A 20,488-nucleotide genomic window follows, 5' to 3' on the forward strand; every position below is an offset into this window, starting at 1 on the left:
AAGATGCTCCAGACCCCTAATCATCTCTATAGCTCTCTGCTGGACTCCCTCCAGTAATTCCTTGTCCTTAAACTGGGGAGCCCAGAACTGGACCCAGTACTGCAGATGCGGCCTCACCAGGGCAGAGTAGAGGGGGAGGAACAATCTCCCTGGACCTGCTGGTCACACTTTTCCTAATACACCCCAGGTACCGTTGGCCTTCTCGGCCACAAGGGCACATTGTTGACTCACGGTCAGCCTGTTGTTGACCAGGACACCCAAGTCCTTCTCTGCAGAGCTGATTTCCAGCAGGTCCATCCCTGACCTGTCCTGGTGCCTGGGGTTATTCCTCCCCAGGTGCAGGACCCTACACTTGCCCTCATTGAGTTTCATCAGGTTCCTGAGGGAGCTGGGATTGTTTAGCCCAGAGAACAGGAGCTGAGGGGAGACCTTATCACTGTCTACAACTACCTGAAAGGAGGTTGGAGCATGGAGGGTGTTGGTCTCTTCTCCCAAGTAGCAAGTGATAGGACAAGAGGAAATGGCCTCAAGTTCTGCTAATGGGAGGTTTAGATTGGATACTAGGAAAAAAATATTCCTGGAAAGGATTGTCAGGCATTGGAACAGGCTGCCCAGGGCAGTGGTGGAGTCACCATCCCTGGAAGCTCTTTAAAAGGCGTTTAGGCGAGGTTCTTAGGGACATGGTTTAGTGCTAGAGCTAGGTCTCGTTGGACTCGACGACCCTGAGGGTCTCTTCCAACCGAAATGATTTTGTGATTCTCTGATTCTCTGCCCAGTCCTCCTTTGGACAGGCGGGTGCCCTCAGCAGGACATGCTTGGGGAAGAACACCCTGTGGGAAGGAGGACACCCTCTGGGGAGGAGATGGGGCCTTGCGAGCTGGCTGAGGACCCATCTCCTTGTCACTGCCCTCAGGGGACACCGCCGTACACAGCGGCGAGCACGTCCAACCGCACACGCACACACACACAGATGGCCACACGCCGCCCCTCACCCCAGAACCGCAGGCCGCCTCGGACCCCTCAGCGGGACAGGCGCGGAGACCCGGCCCTTCCCGGCGCTGCGCGGCCGTCCCGGGGCGGGCCGGGGCCCGGGGGCGGGGAGGCGGCGGGGCGGGGTGGCCGCGGTGCCCGAGCCCATTTCAGCGGCGGCGGCGGTGGGAGCGGCGGCCATGGCTGGGCGGGCGCTGTGGGCCGCGGGGCTGGTGCTGCTGGCGGTGCTGCCCGAGGCGGTGCGGGCCGACACGCCGGCCAACTGCTCCTTCGCCGACCTGCTGGGCGCCTGGGAGCTCCGCGTCTGGCGGAGGAGCGGCGGCCGCCACGGCAACTGCTCCCAGGAGGGTGAGACCGCGGCGGCCCTGCTCCGTTCCTCTTCCCCGGGGTCGGCCCGGCCTCGCTGGGGGTGGTTCCCGGGAGGGAGGAGTGCGGCGGGGCAGCGGCCGCTCCGTGCTGTGAGGCCCTGAAGTCGAAGCGGGCGGCGGGAACGCGGCGCCTGGCTCGGCCGTAGCGGCCCCCGCACCTGCGGGTCCGACCCGTGCTGCCGGGCTTGGGTCAGAAGAGGGTTAATTGGAATTAAACAACGCGAAACACTCGCTTTAGTCCAGCTCCGGGTGACCACTGCTGGCAGCCCCGTTACTCTTCCAGTTCAGGGGGTTTTGTTTCTGTTTGGACTCAACTAGGCCTCTTCATGAGCACCACTGGCTCATGCCGGTTCACTTCTTCTTTCCTCGCAGCTCGGGCTGTCCTGAAAGCGGCTGTTCCCAGCAGCAAAGCTGGGTTGTGCTTCTGGGTGACACCAAGACAGCTCCTGGGAGGCCACCAGCTTTGGGAGCTTGCTGCCAGGCCTAGGGCCTGGTAGCATCAGGAGAGCTAGAAATACCACTTCTCTCGGGGGGATAATAGTAGTGGGGAGTTACTACTTGATCATTGTGTGTCAATATTACTTAAAAAAATAGTTGATACTTTGCATCTTTCCAAATCGTCTGCTTTTTGATCAGGTGAGGCTGGTGATGGAGGGTGTCAGAGCACTGGTGTGAAGGGCTGTGGGGTGACTGATACCTGGTCCCAGATGTGTTGCAGACGCAATGACAGCATCTGCCTCCTGTGTACCTGCAGAGCAACTTATGTTTAAATAAGTTGATGTTTCACAGTAACAGCTGTTCAGTGCTGTTGCTAATTAAATGTGCAAATACTGTCTAGCAGTGGAAAAAATGAGCATGTAGACCCACTGACAGGTAAGTGAAGTTCCTGAAGTGTGCTTGCTAGATGCCTTTTTGCAGTCTGTATTCAACAAGTGTATTTTAGTGTCCTTTGGAATAAAATAAATATTACAATATGCTTTGTACTAATTTTTATTTTGATCTCTTCCACACAATAATCATGCAATAATGTTTGTATTTCCTGCAGGGCCTGTGGAAACAAAGGTGCTTGTGAATTTTCAGAAGTTAGATGTGGTTCAGGACAGTCTAGGCAACTATGGTTTCTTCACTTTGATTTACAATCAAGGCTTTGAACTCGTGATAAATGACTACAAGTGGTTTGCATTTTTTAAGGTGAGTTAAGTTGGTGTGTTCTACATCACTGACAGTGGTTGAAATTACCTGTAGCTCGGCTTCTTTTTAATCCATGTGTGCCGCAGGAGGGCCATGGAGACACTTGGTTATCTTTAGCTCTAAGGTTTGCCTGGAGTATTAGATACAGGATGTTTTTTAACATGAGGAAACAGTTATCAGTGGCTGGGTAGGGAGCAGAGGGAGGGAAGAGGTGTTTATATTCCACACTGAGTATTATCTGAAAAAGCTGTTACAGATGCTGCTGCTTTCCCTTCTGGACATGCTTAAAGCTTCACTAAACTAACTCTCCCACTGACCTGGAAAATATATTTCTTTCGTGGTTTTTTTTGTGGTGTGTTTTTTTTTTTTTTTTTTTTTCCTGACACCTTGGACCCAAGTGAAATAGCAAATTGTTTTTATCTTTCCTTAAAGATATTTTCAAATGCATGAAAGCTTTAGCAAGGCCATCTGCTCTCCTTGGTGGAGGATTTCTAGGGTCTTTAAATTTTATTCCAGAATACTGCTTTAAAATCTAAGGAACTTTCCTGCTGCCTATAGTTGTTCTTTTGGAATAATACTGTTATCTTCAGTCCCTGTTAATTTGTTCAGATCAATCTGAAAACAGTCTTATAGGCAGGGGCCAGACAGAAGACCCATTTGCTAAGGAATGCTCTGCTGCTGTCCTGATGAGTGGTATTGTGAATCTGGAGGGTGACTTGAATTAATTTCTGCTACTTTGCTACCTGGGAGACAGATATTTTGTGCAGCAAGAATGCTCGGGTGGTGAGTGCAGTCCTCAGCAGGAGCATTGAACAAGTTTCTTGGTTGTTTCAGAAAGCGAGATCTTGTGTCTGGCTTCACATGAGTCAAGAGTAAACACCCAGGCCTTGTCCAAGCATCAAATCTCTGAACCTTAGCTAGCAGAAAGTAGGGTGAAGAAATGACTTTTGCTTTAAAGTGTCTTTCTAGGAGCCATTGTAGATGGTTTATTTCACAGCAACTATTTGTAAGTCAGTGTTTTCAGATGTTAAGAAAAGTGAGTGATCCATTCTTCCAGGAGAGCTGTGATCCTTACTGAACAGAAATGACATATGGGGCTCTGAATTAACTGCAGCTTCCTCCCTGTTGACTGGAGCTCACTTAAGGGAAAGGACTGTACATGGTTCCACAAGACTAATGGTGGAGTTGTTTGCGTGCTGTTTGTGGGTTAACCTCTGTAGGCAGCTAGGCATTATGTGGCCTCTAGCTCATTCCACCCTGGTGGGATGGGGGAGAGAATCCGAAGGGTAAAAGTGTAAAAACTCATGGGTTGAGATAATGACGGTTTAATAGGTAAGGCAAAAGCTGTGCACACAGGCAAAGCAATACAAGGAATTCATTCACCGCTTCCCATTGGCCGGCAGGTGTCCAGCCACCTCCAGGAAATCCAGGCTCCATCCTGTGTAACTGTTATTTAGGAAGGCAGACGCTATAACTCTGAATGTCCCTCTTTTCTCCTTCTTTCTTCAGCTTTTGTAGCTGAACCTGAAGTCATGTTATAGAATATCCCTTTGGTCACTTGGGGTCAGCTGGCCCAGCTGTGTCACCTCCCAGCTTCTTACGCGCCCCCAGCCTGCTCACTTGTGGGGTAGTGCGAGAAGCAGATGAGGTCTTGATGCTGTGTAAGCATTACTCCTTCTCTGGAGACATTCAGAACCCGACTGGACACATTCTTGTGCGATCTGCTCTAGGTGACCCTGTTTAAGCAAGTGGGTTGGACTAGATGATCTCCGGAGTCCCTTCCAACCCCAGCTGTTCTGTGATTCTGTGAATAAAATGCCCTTGTGTTACAAATGCTGATTTCATCACAAATCCAAAACATGGCACTGTATGAGCTACTATAAATAAAATTAACTATCCGCCAAAACTAGTGCACTCATGTAACTGTAAACTTTTAAAATAAGAATGCTTCTGCGTAAGACAGTCTTATACTTGAGCAAAAGCAAAGTGTGAGAGAGAAATACCTGATTGACATTCTCACGTCTGTACAAAGTAGTGACACTACAGTGCCATGATGGACACTCCTCACAGGTTTGGCAGGTGATGCAGCAAAAACTACAGGCTGAAGGGTGCTCGATCTGGGCAGAATTACTGTGAAACTTCTCAGGCAGGGACAGGTCAATGGGAGTGCCTGCCTCAAAAGGGGCAGGAATTGCAGCCTCCCTGAGGACAGGGGTGCACTGTACATGGTAGTATTGTCCATGAACTCAGGCTTGAGGTGTCATCTCTGGCAGGTGGAATCCAGCAATTATTACTGGCCTTGGTGGGTTCATCTGAGGAGAAATATAGTTGAACTAGTAGACTGGGAATCTTTAGGCTGATATTTTACCCAGAAATGCAGAGTTACCTTCCAAACCAGTATGGTAAGCAGTTGAAACAAGTATTGATTATCAAACTGATTTTTGAATGTGAGGAATTTAATCATAGAAGCAGTGAGTGGCCTGCTCTGGAATGTAAATGGAGCTGTTAGGCACCAACTTGAAGATAGTTGAGAGTCACTGAAGGCTCTACTGCTGTTATTGACACCTTATAAAACACATCCCTGGAAGAAGAGCAGTTGGCTGATAAGCACTGACCTTGTGTATTCCTCTGTGCTTATGAAAATGTAAATGCGTTGATTTGCTAGAGTACTCTTGAACAATATGCAAAAACTGTGTTATAGAATAATATTGGCTGTAAGGAGCTTCTGAAGGTCAGCTGATCCAACTTCCTGCTGAAAACAAAATAAGTCAAATATACACCTGAGTAGTAGCAATGCACAATACCTTGAATTTCATGGTCATGAATGTGCCTTAGCCCTTTGTAGGCAAATGGATTAATTGTTAGGTTTGCAGTTGCTTTTGGAATTGAGAAACAACATGTTGTTTGGCTCGTTGTTCAGTAGTAGGGACTTCATCAACAAGATGTGCTTAAATTAAAGGCTTCTTTCCTTTAGTATAGAGAGGATTAGAGCCCAATTCGCTCACCCTCTTTATAGTTTTGCTGCTGTAGTGGAAACAACAGATTACCAGGATGCAAGTATAATGGCTGAGAAGCATTAAGGAAATACCACAGCACTTAGTAAATGCATTTTTTGCTGCAGACAACTAGTTTGACTTTGTTAGGCAACAACTTGCAATACTGTCTGTCTGCAAAACTGTTATTTCGTAATTGTCAGTGGGGGCCTGGGCAGAAGAAGTGGTTCCCTATGAACTGCTTGACCTTGTAACATATTTATATATGCATATCTGTTTACTTTTAATCCAGTAAATATTGCATTACATATGAAATAGAAATACAAAATATCTAATCCTGGTATAAACTAAAAATGTGATTTCTTCTATCAGATGCAGTTATAGGCTCTTTCAGAACTTATTCCATAATTTTCTACTGTAAAGTTTCTAGGACACAAGTAATATACTCTGCTCACTACATGCTTCAGAGGTTTTTTGAAGGATTCTCTATTGTTTAAAGTACTCCTACCATTTGCACCTGAAAGTAACATAAACATAGTAGACTTCATTTGCTTGGTGTTGGTCATAATCTAGAAGCCCTTGGAGTAAAATAAGATAAACCAGAATGCTAATGGTTGAGGGCCTTCCTGCATGGAAATGCAGAAAGAGAAAAACAAAATTAATTTCCTAGAATATTGCTTAGCCCTGATTGCTGTTGAGAATGTGGAAAGTCATTAGATGTCCCTTTGGAATTCATGGGAAGGAATAATTATCTTTGGCAGTCTCTTGCTTTGCAGCAAGAAGGTATGGAATATGGAGTAATTGGCTATTGTTTTTACTACTTGGTAAAATTACCTAATTTCACTCTGAAATAACCTTCTAATGTGAACACTATTCTAGACTTAACAGCTTTATTCTGGAATGATTTTTTTGGTTCATGCAGCAGTTTGTGGTGATGGTTTCCAGAAGAAAGATTTCATGCTGTTGTGTTGTTTCAGAAGAGCAAAATCGTTAGTCTCCACTTTCGAAATACTCATTTTTATATTTTGCTTGCTATAATGTAATAATTAGGCAGAAAACTCTGAAGTTGGTCTCATACCATGCTTTAGAGTTCTGCTCTTCTGAAAATTGCTTACAGGTATACAGCCATAACACAAAAAGTCTTGCACGTCTTCTTCCATAGCTGTGGATTTGGGCTTGTCAGGAAAGTCTTCGTTGCTTAAGGTCTGCTCATAAATTTCGAGGTCCTTTCATGTTGCATTAAAGTTAAATTTTGTCACTAAGATCCCATCATGGTTACAGGGCAGATAAAGCATCCTGATTTACCTACTATGATGCTTAAATAATTTCCTCATATTCTGTTGTTGCATGGAGAGGATGGAGTTGCTGGGCTAGGCGAACAGCAGAATTTCAACCAATACCCCACTTCATGCATTTCAAGCATAGAAGTGCAACTGGTGCTAATTGAATTGCAAGGTATTTTTGCTTAATGTTAAAGAATGAAGCTATGGGCTTGTCTAAATGGTGGCTTTATCAGAGCTACTGTAGTGTGTAGATACAGACACAGCTTGTTGGATGATGATGCATGTTTCAGTGAAGTTTGTAATAGCCTTTTGTTCCTGTGGCTTACTAAACAAATACCTACTAAAACTTTCGTAGGGCCTCACTACCTTTACAAGTTATTTGTTCTTGTACTGGGGACTGTGAGGAAATGACCAAAGGAGTGGATCGTTTGAGCTTATCAATGTCTTTTTTCCTCAGTTTGCTTTAATAGCTTGAGTAAAGGTGCTCTGTTTTATTTCTAACTATCATTGTACATAGGCTTGTCCCTTGAGGTTTGTCAAGTTAAATGCAGCATCCTACTGCATTCTTACAAGTCATAGTTACTATGCCTGGGGTTTGTTTGTAGCACAAAATAACTTGTTTGTTTATGGGAATGCTCTTGCTTCTTATTTAATGTGTGCTGCTGAAACATCCCTATAATGAACATGGATGTGAAGTTAGTGTCCTGACTCTTGGCAAAAACTTGAGCATGTGCTTCTGCTGGATGATATAATGATTCTGTAGGGCTATGCAAGATATAAAGCCTTAAAAGATTTTTTTTTTTCAAGAGATGGCAAAAGAGATAGGGACAGCATAACCTAAAAAGCAAGAGTGAGGCTGGAGAAAGTTGAGGCTAACTTGTTTCAATTATTTGGTGGCTTTGTAGTATTTACTAATGTTAAGACTACCACTTTGAAGAGAGGCAGTCACATAAGATTCTCTCTATTTGTCTGTTAAGCTAAGTGGTACTACTTGTGACCTCTGGCAAATGTCAGATGACCTCTGGCAGATGTCCTCTGGCAAAAAAAAGGAAGTCTGACTTTTTTTTTTCATATGAAAACATTAGCGCTACTTCAGCAAAAAGAAAGAAATAGACTATAGAATATTCCGCTACTCAAATTACTAATCTTTTCCATCTGACTTTGTGACATCTTTGTCACATCTTTTCCTCTGTTCCCCAACCCCCCCCACGTTTGGTTAAAACCAAGGACTTTGTTTCTGAAATAACCAGCCTAGACAGGTGACAGTAGTTAATGTTTAAATTTCAGAATGTAAAAGAAAAAATATATATATACACTAATGCATTTTATTCTGTATTGCTAAAATAGAAGTGTTAGAGTTGCTATTGCTGTTTGATAATCCTGCAAATCAATTGCAAGTTAATTTCTGACTTAGGTTTACTTAACTGGCAGTGTGCAACTGCCACCTCCCTAAAGCATAGATCTCTGAATTGCAGAATGTTCCCTAGATGAAGGAAAATGCATCTGTAGTTGATATTTGCTTGCGTTTTACATTGGCTAGCAAGATGCAGTGGTTTGTTCTGATAATACCAGCTTCTCTGTTTTTGTACAGTAGGGCATCTGCAGGTCTGCAATCCTGTTCTAATTAAGAATGTGCTTTCCATGTTAAAATGCACACTTGTAAATTTGATGACAAACAAGTTGATAAGTCTTTCCAGCAGGCTTAATGTATAGGATAGTTCTGCCTCCTGGAGCTAGAGTTGGCTTATTACCTGAACCTGTTCAGTTGAGAACAGGTGTAAAAAGAGGATGGGATAGCAGCCTGTTGATGTAGCACTGCTGAATCCCTGTTAAAATGCTGTGTCAAATAAGGTCTCCATCTTTGCTTTCCTCTTAGGGGGATTAAAAATTTAAAGAAAGCTTTAAGCAATTATATTTTTTTTTTACCAGGACTAAAACTGGATGTGCAATTACACTATGTCATGGTGACCAACACAAAGACTTTACTAAAAGTACGCTGTATCAAGAAGTTTACCTAGGTTCAGGTATCTAACAGCAAGCCTTGAAATTCAGGTGCATGAAGCCTTTTAATGTTAGTGTTGCTTGGCTAAATTCTAGCTCTAGGCAAAGTCAGTTCATTGCTTTTTTTTCCATGAAGAGAAGTCCCAAATCTGTTCCATTGTTTTGGTTCAATATTCCATGCTGATCAGGATCTGCATCCGATTGCTGCAGGAAGCAGGTATCTTCCTTAAGTATTCAAATATTCAGTTTGAAGGCCTGTACTTAACAAGAATAATTGTGCTTCATCTTGTTCTAATCTATGGCAGCTTTTAGATGGAAAACACGGTAGGTATTAATTTACACTGTCATATAGAGCCAAATAAAGCACTCTCTCAGTAATTTACTGAGATAAAGTCAGTAACTTGTTGCTTTTGGCAGTGTCTGGATTTCTAGCAATTCTGTTGTGAAGAGGGCATTTCTCAAGTCATCTCTGGACCTTACCCTTGGTATTTGGCGAAGTGTAGTTATTCCTTATGTTGCACAATCCTGCACAGTAAGATAGGAGAAATAGAACAAGGTGATAATAGCTCAGCCTTCTAGTGCCCCCATGCTGCTCTGGTCAGCAAACATGCTTGCCTTGCTAGACAAGCAAGGGTGTAGATGTGATGCCTCTGCAACTTCCAGACGGGGGACAAAGCAAATTCCCATTGTTCTAAAACAGTCAGAGAATTAACCTTTAATTTTATCCCTCTGATTGATAGACTTAATTATTTCACTGTGTGTTCCCAGTCAGATCCTCCCCAGAGCCCTGACATAGTCACAAATCTTAGTCCCTTTATTTACTTTGTTTTCCATCTTGAGGCATTGGCATCACTGTAAGCCACCACCTTCTTCAGTGAAGAGGACAAGCAAGCATTTCTGTTGAAACACAGCTAAAAATCGTTGTACCATTGTACATGTGCAACTCAAATGGGATAGGATTTAATAAAGTATTGTTGGAAACTTGTATTCCATTTAGGTGTTCTGTGTGATGAAAAGAGCAGAGTTAAAGCATTCGTTGCATGAAGTTTTCAGGCTCCTGTGTAGCATAATACAAAACAGACTTTAAGGTTAAAATATTAAATATCTTGTCTGGGACATTCTACTGTGAAAGAATTGCTAATCCAGGAAACTTAATGCAGCTGGGCAAAATGTTAGTGCTAATTGTTGCATGAAGACATATTTTACTAAATATAGATTAACTTATTAGTCCTTTTCAGTGGTAAAACCAAGACTTGTGTGGCTGAATAAGGAATTATTAGGACTTGGCACGTGAATCTTTAGTAACACTCCACTCGCTACAAACTCAAATGCATTGCTCTTGATGGCTCATTTCTTATTGTCTAATTTTAATAGTTCAGGTGAAATTGTTTCTTGATGTTCTTCCACTGCAGCTCTAACTTAAACCAATTGCAGGATGGCTCATCTTCAGTTCTGACTTCTGAAACAGAAATGCTGTAGTACAATTCTCCCGTAGAGGTCACTGGGTGAGAAGATTGCCGTCCTCCCTGTGTTTACTTTTCAGGCTGCCATGAGCCTTAGTTTCTCAAACTTCTGCAGCAGTCCAGGGTTAGTTTAACTAGTCACGTGTCTGGTGCAAGAAGCCACAGGGCCTTGAAGAGAAGGATAGGTACTAGGAGGTCTTTTACATTTTGCCTAGGAAGTAACTGTTGAACCCAGTTAGCACCTGTTAGTTGATGTGTGCTTTGTTGCTAAGAGTGCAAGTCACAACGAGTTTGTCTTCCTCTAGCAATTTGATAAAGATTGGTTTCTTTCATCTGCTTAATGTTTTCTTGGTGCTTCTTTATCCTGAAGTCAAACATGATAGTGATTGACTTGGAATGTAAGCTTGACCACTTCCTCTGAAACACAGGCAAGAAGTAGCTGGGTGGGTAGGGAGTATTGCTATGCTTACAAATGCATCTACTCAACACATGCATAACCTCTTCATGTTACAGTACAAAAAGGAAGGCCAGAACGTAACCAGCTACTGTAATGAGACTCTACCAGGATGGGTACATGATGTACTTGGCCACAATTGGGCTTGTTTCAGCGGACGCAAGATTTCTTCATCTCTCTCAAATGTTCACAAAAATGAGCTGCCTCTCCAGAAGCCCAGGGGAAGGTAAGCAAAAGATAAGTGACCTTTTACTGAAGTAAACCGTTTGTTAACTGTGCTTCAGATTTCATCTCATACCCTATGGACCAGTTCTGTGACTGAGGGCAAAGGTAATACCAGTGATAATGTTGGGAATAAGCCTGAATGCACAAAATGGGATGATGTGCCAGTTGCATCACACAGATGCTCCCTCAGTCTGTGGTGAAGGCCGATTACAGAACTGGCATGTCTAAAGATGGTGATATCCTTCTAGCTAGTCTGCCTCAAATCTCAGTAACTTTGCCTTGATCCAATAATTGCATGTTTCTTTGTCAGTACCTACCAGAAGACTGTTACAGAGTTAGTTTCTTCCATATTCAATATAGAGAACACTTACTTTTCAGTCCCTGTCCTTTTCTTACTGTTTTATTTGGTTGCTTTTGTTTACAGACTTTCAAGCAGACATTATGTGCACAACTTTGACTTTGTAAATGCTATCAATGCTCACCAGAAGTCCTGGAAAGCAACAATATACAAGGAGTATGAGAACTTTGCCCTGGAAGAACTAACTAGAAGATCTGGGGGTCTCTATTCCAGAGCTCCAAGGTACTGAGGTCTTGTTTTGCTATAAACCCCACTGATTCGAAGAATCTGCTTGGATTTGGCTCTTCCTAGCTGTGTTTTGGCTGGTAGTTCAGATGTTTAATCAAGTTTCCAGGCCTTCCATCTCGTTTTCATTGAGTGCCCATGTATTTCTTCATTTGAATTATTATTCTGACCATCTGTTGTCTCAAGCAGTTGAGACAAATAAGATCATTTACCTGTTAATCTTGCCCAGTAACTCACTGCTGAATTCATATGTGCAGAGAAGAAGTTGGACAGTCTCAGTTGTCATCTCACTCTCCTGTCTACCCATCAACTGCTGGCCATAGTCATGAGCTTTTTCTTGACTATCTTCCTGGTTCTGCTATTTCAGAATTGCAATTTAAAAAAACAGTGAACCGCATAGAATCATAGAATCATTTTGGTTGGAAAAGACCCTTAATACCAGAACGTTATTTGTTATGTGTTATGTTAACAGTTGGACTCTATGATCTTAAACATGAATAATAAAGATTTTCTGAGGGAATTCCTTGATTACTTTGATAACTTGCCATGCCTGCAACCAGGGTCCTCTTTAAGAGGAGTAGAATGAAGAAGCATGTAATAGCCCTGAGAGTGCCTTCAGGGTCCTGCAGATCACATGGCAGAGAATGGTAATGGGGTGGACATACGGTCTTCTACATTCATTTGAGGACTAGAGTTCTTTGGTCTGAAGTTTCCCTCTTAACAGCTGTTTTACCTTCTTTGTATTTTTTCTTATTCTACTCTGATACTACTGTGGATAGGAATGCCACATACTTTTCCAAACCGTAAAAATTATGTTTGTAGAAGATGCTGTAATGCAATAAAAATTCTGATTTGCATGAGAGTATTGGGCAGATTATCATGGTTTCACCCTATAGACAGAATCATACAATCGTATGGTCTTAAATATAGTCACCTGTTGGGAAGCTCTATTGTACCATGCAGTGCCATGATGCTTTCTGGCACTGCTGTGCTTTCAGAACAGACTCCGTTGTCTGGTGTTTGTGAATGGCACTTGGTGTGTGACTTATGGGACAAGTATCAGGTTATGTGAAAGCTGAATGCACAAAACTTGGCTTGCTGATACATGATCATCACTTGGCTGCAAGTGGTAGATGAGGACAAGTAACATTCAGTACTATTTCAATAGTCACTGTAAAAACTTGCTCCAGGGAAGTCTCCAGGGCAAGTGGTACTGCAGTTATTGAAATGTCTGTTGTGAGCTGTGTCTGCAGTTAAACAGTCTGTAGCAGCTGTCAGTGAATGCTGCCAAGGTGAGGTGCCTTCTGCAGTCAAATATTCTGCATACCTTGTGATGGCAAAGACATAAAGTAGCAGTTGTAGAACTGCATTACTACAGTCACTGAGAGTTACTTCAGCACTTTGGATTGGTTCAGAAGTATTTGACCTCACCAGGTTGTGGATACTTCATAATATAGGTCACTCAGGGAGGGATTTGAGTATGTCTTGCATTCTGCTGACACTCATCTCTTGAGATTGGCACCCACTCAGCTTAAATGGAGACTATTTCAAACTGCTTAGTGTGAAGTAAGTGCAACTAGTAGAAGCCAGAAGATGACAACTGAGTGTTACATGATTGTTTACTTGCCTAGAGTGTGATATGTTGTTCAGAAGTGCTTTCTTCTCTTCAGACCAAAGCCTGCACCTCTAACAGCCGAGTTACTCAGAAAAGTTTCAGGATTACCAGATTCCTGGGACTGGAGAAATGTCAATGGTGTCAATTATGTCAGCCCTGTTCGGAATCAAGGTAAAAAGAAACAATCAAAACTCTGAATTGCTCTAGATCTCTTTTGATGCACTTTGTAATTTGCTGTTAACAACAAGATTTTTGCCTAGTGTCTTGCAGCTGACAAATGGCACCTTTACTATGAATAACCTGCAGAAACTGGGTGGAGCCCTGTCCGACAACACTGTGACAAAATAGGTGGTGGTGCTGGCTTATTCAAACAGCAATGTCTCTTGCTGGAATTCAAGCCAGTTACCACAGTGCCCTGCATAAAGACAGCTGTCAAGTTCTGTCCAAACACTCTCAGTCATGGTTTTCTGCATGCTGACAGAACTGATGTACATTTAATTATTTCTCTAATTCCTGCTGATGGCAAATTACCATGCAGCTTTAATGGATAAAACCATGAAAATTGTTTATATGGCCTCCAAATCTTATCACCCTGATAGCCATTTAGGTAACTCCTAAAGTTATTTGCAAGAGGAGGAGTCAGTCACTATGAAAACTGGACACTGATAATAGTTTCTACATGTATTTTTTTTCTTTACCTCTGTGGTAGTGTATTTAGCTCAAAATAGACTTAAAAGGATACCATTCTCATATATATTTATTCTATAGGGAGTGCTTTTATAGCACTGTGGCTGAAGATACCTGAATTAGATGTTTACATACTGGAGGCCAGGAGTGGACTCAGTTAACATGTCCCTTCCCTGCTCCATCATTTCCAAACAGACTTGCATCTGCTGAGAGTTATTTGGTTGCAACTTTGAGGGGAAGGGAACATAACATTCACAAGGTGAGGAGGGGATGACTTAAATTGCTGGTCCCTCATTTATGGCTTAGTTTTCTGTCTGATTTCTGCCAGTTGGATTCCAGGTAGCAGAAGCAGCGTAGGAAGGCTTGTGGGAGTTCCAGTTCACAAACTGACCCGTGGTATAACTGAAGGATGGCAGCAGGGAACCATACAGTCCTATGTAGGTCCAAGTCCTGTACTTTCTCCTGGTGTGAACTGTCAGTATCCCAAGGGCTCTTTTGCCTTCCAAGCAGTTGAACACTTGATCCCAAACTTACCCTTTCTCCATTGTGTTGTCTCAGCGTTTCTCTAAATGAGAACTAGTCTATTGCTTTCAATAATAAAGCTGCCTACACTTTTCCTGTAATCTGAGGATCCATGCTGAGCATGTTAAATATCTGTGGAACATGCATTCTGCTCTATTAAATAAAAATTTTAGCTTTCAGGCTTTAAAAAAGAAAAAAAGAAAAAGAAAATAAAAAAAGAAAAAAAAAAAAACACCTCCAGAAGATGACCTTCTGCAAAGTAGTGCTGACACACAAATTAAGTCTTACTGATGGCAGCTGGTATGATTTTTGAGGCACTGCATATCAGTGCTTCATTAAAATGATGGTATTAGAAAGTCTTAGTTGTATAGTATTAAGATTATTAGATGACTAATTAGAAAATTCCATGGGTGGGGAGTCTGCAAGCAGTAAGATGCGAAGTGTCTGGCACATGCAGAGTGAATTGTATGAATTACAAGATCGTAGATTCCCAGATCTCACATGCTTCTGGAGTCACTGCTCTTTACCTAAGGAGAAAAAAATAAGGCATCTGAATTGGAGAAGAATTAAAATGGAAGTGTGCATTCTCTGTAGAATACCATGAGGAACGGCAGGCTTCATGCAATTGTATTTGGCTTGGACTGTAATACTGCCAGCATGTAAGCATCCCTGCCAGCATTTCCTGTAGTCAAGAAAGTGAAGATTGAGTTCTCAGGTTGTTTGTAGAGCATCTTTGCATCTTTGAGCCAGGAGATGTGTTGTCTTTGAAGACAGACCTGTCGTTGCTTGTTACAAACTTTACAATGGGGAGAAGAGGGGACCCTACAGATTTCAGGCTCTTAACTGCCTTGGAGTGTGGTTCCAATTTCTTGCTGACTTCTTCCTGCAAGTTTTTTTCTGCAGATCAAAGTAGGTGAAAAGCCTGGTCAGCTGATTCTTCACTAGGTGTGCTGTGCCGCCTCCTTACTCCTCCTAATGTAACAGCCTTTGCAGTAGAGTGAGTGGAGTTTGATATAGCTGAAGCTTTGACTCTGGAAGATAATTTGTGGAAAGTCTCAGAAAAGTAACAACTATTCTTGCAGCTGTGTTGGCTCTCTGCTGATACAGTGTGGTTGTCATGCCATGGGCCTCACAAATACCACTGTGGTAGCAGGAAAGAAGTTTAGCAACCACCACAGGAGGCTTTGGACTGAAATGGTTGCGTTAGTTATATTTGTTTAATGTTTTTGCCCATAAAATGCAACAAAGTGTTCTGCAGTGTGGCCTGTCTTGGATGCTGTGACTGTACAAGGAGTGGGAGGCATCTTTCACTGCTTCATTTTTCCCTGCTGGGTAAACAGCATTCATGTTCAGGCTGATTTTTGTCCCTTCTCCTCAGAGATACGTCTGTGTGAAGGTGCAATTTCACAAAGTCTTGGGTTTGTAATAGCTTTTATACACCTACACATTTTAAGAGAAAGTATTTTGTTTTGTTCCTCAAGCCTCCCTCATTTTCATAGCTCTGCAATATTTGGCTTTCCTACTGTCAGGAAACAAAAAGAACTTGGGCACTAGGGTGACAATCAGTAGATAAAATAGGACCTCATGCAAGTAATTGTCCTTCCTTGTGATGCTTGTCATTCCACTTCCAAAGGTTTTTAATGTGTCACAGGAAGCTCCCAGGGAGTGAAGAGGCCTAAAACTAGAAGCGGTGCTAAATTTTGATGCAAAAGTTAGGAGACTTATCTTTCTGCCGAGAAACAGGAGGGAAAATAAGGTGCCTCTGAAAAAACAGTGCACAATTACATGCCCCTGAGAAGTAAGGGGAGCTGAGATAAATCCACTATATGAAACCTGTTATTTATACCACTAGACTCTCCAAAGTCACGTATCTTAGTGGTAGCTCTAAAGGTAGAATATTTTTTTAACTGGAAATTCTAGCATTAAATCCATTGGTGGGTTGAAATAGTCTGGAACGATATTGTCAGCATTCACTTAAAATAGTTCATTGCCCCTTAGCACATGTGCTCTATAAAGGGTTATAGTCTGAGGCAGTAGGTTATCAGCCTTCTCAGCCCTGGTAATGTGGTCCCTGTAGGTTTATTCTGAAGAAATAGCCTGGCTGTTAAATGATACTACTGGAAAACACTGAAGAGCAATATATTGTCTTTTATTCTCGATTAAGTTCAGTGTTCCTTCAGAAGTTGTTAGAATTGTTTTTTGAATTGCATGTTTAAAAGTCAAATGTATATTTAAAGTTTTTGCTCTGTCAGTGTTTAACTTCTAATCGCTGACTGGTAGGTTTTGACTCTTTTTGGTGTTCTCTAGCAGAAGTTGTACATGCAGGTGACTTACCGTGTGACTGCTTTTCATGGTTACTTTTTCTCCTCTCCTCAGGCTCATGTGGCAGCTGTTATGCATTTTCCTCCATGGGCATGCTGGAAGCAAGAATACGTATCCTCACAAACAACACTCAGAAACCAATCTTTAGTCCCCAGCAGGTTGTGTCTTGCAGCCAGTATTCTCAGGGTAAGTACGCTGGTGTATACAAACGTAACTTTCACTAATGATCATGTGGCAGAAGGAGACTGTTAAAAACTTCCATGCCTTCCTCATCACCCACAATTTAGCTTTTTCTTAAAGTATCTGGCAGGCTATACTTTATAGAACTTCTTTTTTTGAAAGATTGGAGAAAATATTCCAGACTTGCCAGCCCACCTTACTGTAGAGTTCAGATTGAACCAGTTGTAGGTGGCCTGATGCTCAAGATGTTATTGGATTTTAGGTCGATCCACCTGGGAGATGGGGAATATCTAAGGAGTAGGGAAAAAAATAAAGCTAAATTGCAATGCGTATAGAATGTGTGGGACTAAGTATTCTCCTAAAAGCATATTCAGAGGGAGGAGGTGCAACTGGGGAGAGGGAGATGAGCAAAAACAGCCATTAAAGCTTTCTAATAGGACAGTACCCACGTTAGGACAGGTCTTTTTACTGTATGTAAGTAATTGTTTTTCCTGATGGGAAGTATCAGGAACAATTGGATGAGAAGGTGGTCCATGCATTAGCATTCCCAATATAGCTCCCACTGATGTGAATTTTGTCTTGTGTGTTTCAGAAAGCCCGCTATAGCTAACTGGAAATATTAGGGTTGTCTGGGTCATTTCAGTTTGTGTTCAACATTGTATCTAGAAGTATTCCAAAAGATTTGAGTAGGAAAGTCTCCCACCTCAAATAACTTTCCAAAGGAATAAATAGATGTTGTTTTTTGGTTTAGGTTGTGATGGTGGCTTCCCATACCTCATTGCTGGAAAGTACGTCCAAGACTTCGGTGTGGTGGAAGAGGACTGCTTCCCTTACACAGCCCAAGATTCTCCATGCTTGTTCAAGCGCAGCTGTTACCACTACTACACTTCCGAGTACCACTATGTTGGTGGTTTCTATGGAGGCTGCAATGAAGCCCTGATGAAACTTGAGCTTGTTCTGCATGGGCCAATGGCTGTTGCCTTTGAGGTTTATAGTGATTTCATGCATTATAAAGAGGGGATCTACCATCACACTGGGCTGCGGGATGACTTCAATCCTTTTGAATTGACCAATCATGCTGTCTTGCTGGTGGGCTATGGTACAGACCCACAAAGTGGTGAGAAGTTCTGGATTGTGAAGAACAGCTGGGGCACCTCGTGGGGAGAAGATGGTTACTTCCGAATCCGCCGGGGCACTGACGAATGTGCAATTGAAAGTATTGCAGTGTCTGCAACTCCTATTGCAAAGTTATAAATGCAGAGGTCTTCATCCATCCAGTGCCTTGTCCCCAGCCATGAGAACATACTGGTTTTTAGAAACTGCAGGTAAAATCTTTCCCCAGCTCGAACAGGGGAGCTTTAATGAAATTTTCCAGAACAGAGCAAACAGGTGAGAGGTTGAAGACTGTTAGCTTTGCTCTGTGCACTGAAAGCTTCCTCACAAGTCTGACAGTAGATCACTGAGAATGCAATGGCAGTTTTGGTAATCATGGTAATAGTTATTCATCACTGGAATAACTTCAGTCACTAGTTATTTTTTTCTGTGGACCATCGTGAACTTCAGATCTCAGAGGGAAGCAACTGCTTTGATAATCTATAACCATCAAAGGACACTGTAGTGCCTTACTTCTCAGAAATCAGAAAGTCACTGCAATTTAGAACGTAAGTGTTTTGAAGAGGGAATAGGCAATCACACTGATTAAAAGGAAATTTTAAAGCTTTAACTGTCCTGCAAAAACTGCATGTCAAACACTTAGGAAAATAAAAATCAATTCTACATTTCAGGCTGTTATTAAATGTTCCAGTTTGGGATTTTATTGCTGCGCTTTGCAATTGATCATCTCAGAGTTCAATAAAAGTTACCATGCTCCTATAGGAGTTTATACTTGCGGAATTAGTTGGTTCATTATTTCAGTATCTTGTCTTAAGTTTTGAACTTTCTATCAAGAGCTTTGTACTTTAGCAGGGTCTAAACTGGTGGAGAAGGAGGATGAGAGGGGAGAAGAACAAGGAATCATCCTGCTCAGGCCAAGATTCTCATGACAGGATCAAGCAAGGTTGTCCAGGAGTCTAGTAGTCCTTGCTGTGGTTATGGGACAATTCATTGAGTAAATTGACTAATTCCCGAGTAATCCTGCTTAAATTCTCGCTGTTAATATGTTGCGATATTCCTTTCAAATTTACAAGGTAGAAAAATAGAGTTATGGGGGGATCGCAAGACTTGGAATTAACTTTTTTTTAATGTAACTCAGCTGCAACACAGGACTTGGTTAATGCAGCACTCTGCTGTTCTTCACATGAATAAATTGTAGTGGCTTAGAGGCAAGGCCTAGTTTCATAGGTAGAAAATGAATTCTTTGGTAATCTTCTGTTAAAATAATGTGACGAAAGTAATTAGTATTTTTATATACAAAATACAAGCTTTTTCGTAGGGTACAGGGAAACACAGAATACAGAAAAATGGAGCGGTTGTCTGTTTGTAATCAAAATATCTCATTTAACATCAAAGGGAAAACTCCCTTTTTAGTAGCAGAATTTCACAAGAACTGCTTGACTCTAGTTTGCTCAAACTGAAGGGCAGGGGCAGAATCATTTCATGGTTTTGGCTGTGTGTTGTGTTTGGTTTTTTTTTTTTTGAACTCCCTGCTAAAAACTATTGAACAGTGTTTGGAAATTTAGACCTTATGTTTTGGTAGTATTTGAATGAGAACATCCGGAGTAGTTTCTGTTGTGGACTGGATCATTTTAGCTGCGGGATCTGGGGGCTGGGGGGAGAGCAGGGTACTTCTACCTTGTTCATTCCCACTTGGGTTACTTGGTGTTGATACAAAACTGAGAGTCCCATGGTAGAGCAACTGTGATTCTTCCACACGCCTGTTTGCCTGAAATACACACCCAAGTGCCTGAAATGCCTTTTTTCTGGCACTTCTCTTCTACCTTCTCTTCCCACACTTGTGCGTGCTTTGGAGGAAGTTTTACTGGGGTGGGAGAGGCAATGCCACTTTCCCCCAACAGTGTCTGTGCGTGGTTTGTGTTTGCTGTGTTATCAGGCGTAATAGGGGTGTGATAGCTCATGTGCTATGAGTAGGTCACCCACTACCCTTTTTCCAGGTATTGATTTGAGTTATGGTAACTAAAGCTAAAGCTGAAAATTGCTTGAAACAATCAAGGATGGAAGAAATTGTCACCTGTGCTTTTGTTGTAGGAGACAAGATGATGTTGGCTGCAGTGCGATGCCAGCAGCAAGCTTCCTGCTGTGCTGGTATTACAGCTGCACAGCTTGATCTAATTTGGGTGACAGCTGCTCTATACACAAGCAGCCATGTTGACACCAGTATAAACTCTCATGAGGTGCAGAAGAAGGTCTTTGTGTAGGTGATCTGCAGGCTTGTCCTGCCACCTGTGGGTGCCTGTGATTTCACTGCACAGACACAATGCAGTTTGAAGTGCCAGTTCTTAATAAGTGTTCTCATGAAGTTATTGCTTTGTATGGACATGCTAGGTTCTTTGATTTCATTGACATCTGTAGCACTCGAAATTAGCTTGAGAATAAGGATATAAAAGCTGAGTATTTCTTATTATTTTTACTATCCTTCAGCCATTAGGAAATCA

At 42.3% G+C, this 20,488-nt stretch overlaps 1 protein-coding gene across 1 annotated transcript; it reads left to right on the plus strand.

Moving 5' to 3' along the window:
* Positions 1 to 1,151: 1,151 nt before the first annotated feature.
* Positions 1,152 to 18,761, plus strand: CTSC (cathepsin C). Its single transcript, XM_065640453.1, has 7 exons — positions 1,152 to 1,338; positions 2,404 to 2,549; positions 10,803 to 10,969; positions 11,393 to 11,548; positions 13,222 to 13,337; positions 16,752 to 16,883; positions 17,629 to 18,761. The coding sequence occupies exons 1-7, from the start codon at positions 1,170 to 1,172 to the stop codon at positions 18,129 to 18,131; spliced, it is 1,389 nt and encodes a 462-aa protein (XP_065496525.1). The 5' UTR covers positions 1,152 to 1,169; the 3' UTR covers positions 18,132 to 18,761.
* The last annotated feature ends 1,727 nt before the right edge of the window (positions 18,762 to 20,488 follow it).

This window comes from Caloenas nicobarica, chromosome 1, assembly GCF_036013445.1.
Source record: "Caloenas nicobarica isolate bCalNic1 chromosome 1, bCalNic1.hap1, whole genome shotgun sequence".
Classification (NCBI taxonomy): Eukaryota; Metazoa; Chordata; class Aves; order Columbiformes; family Columbidae; genus Caloenas; species Caloenas nicobarica.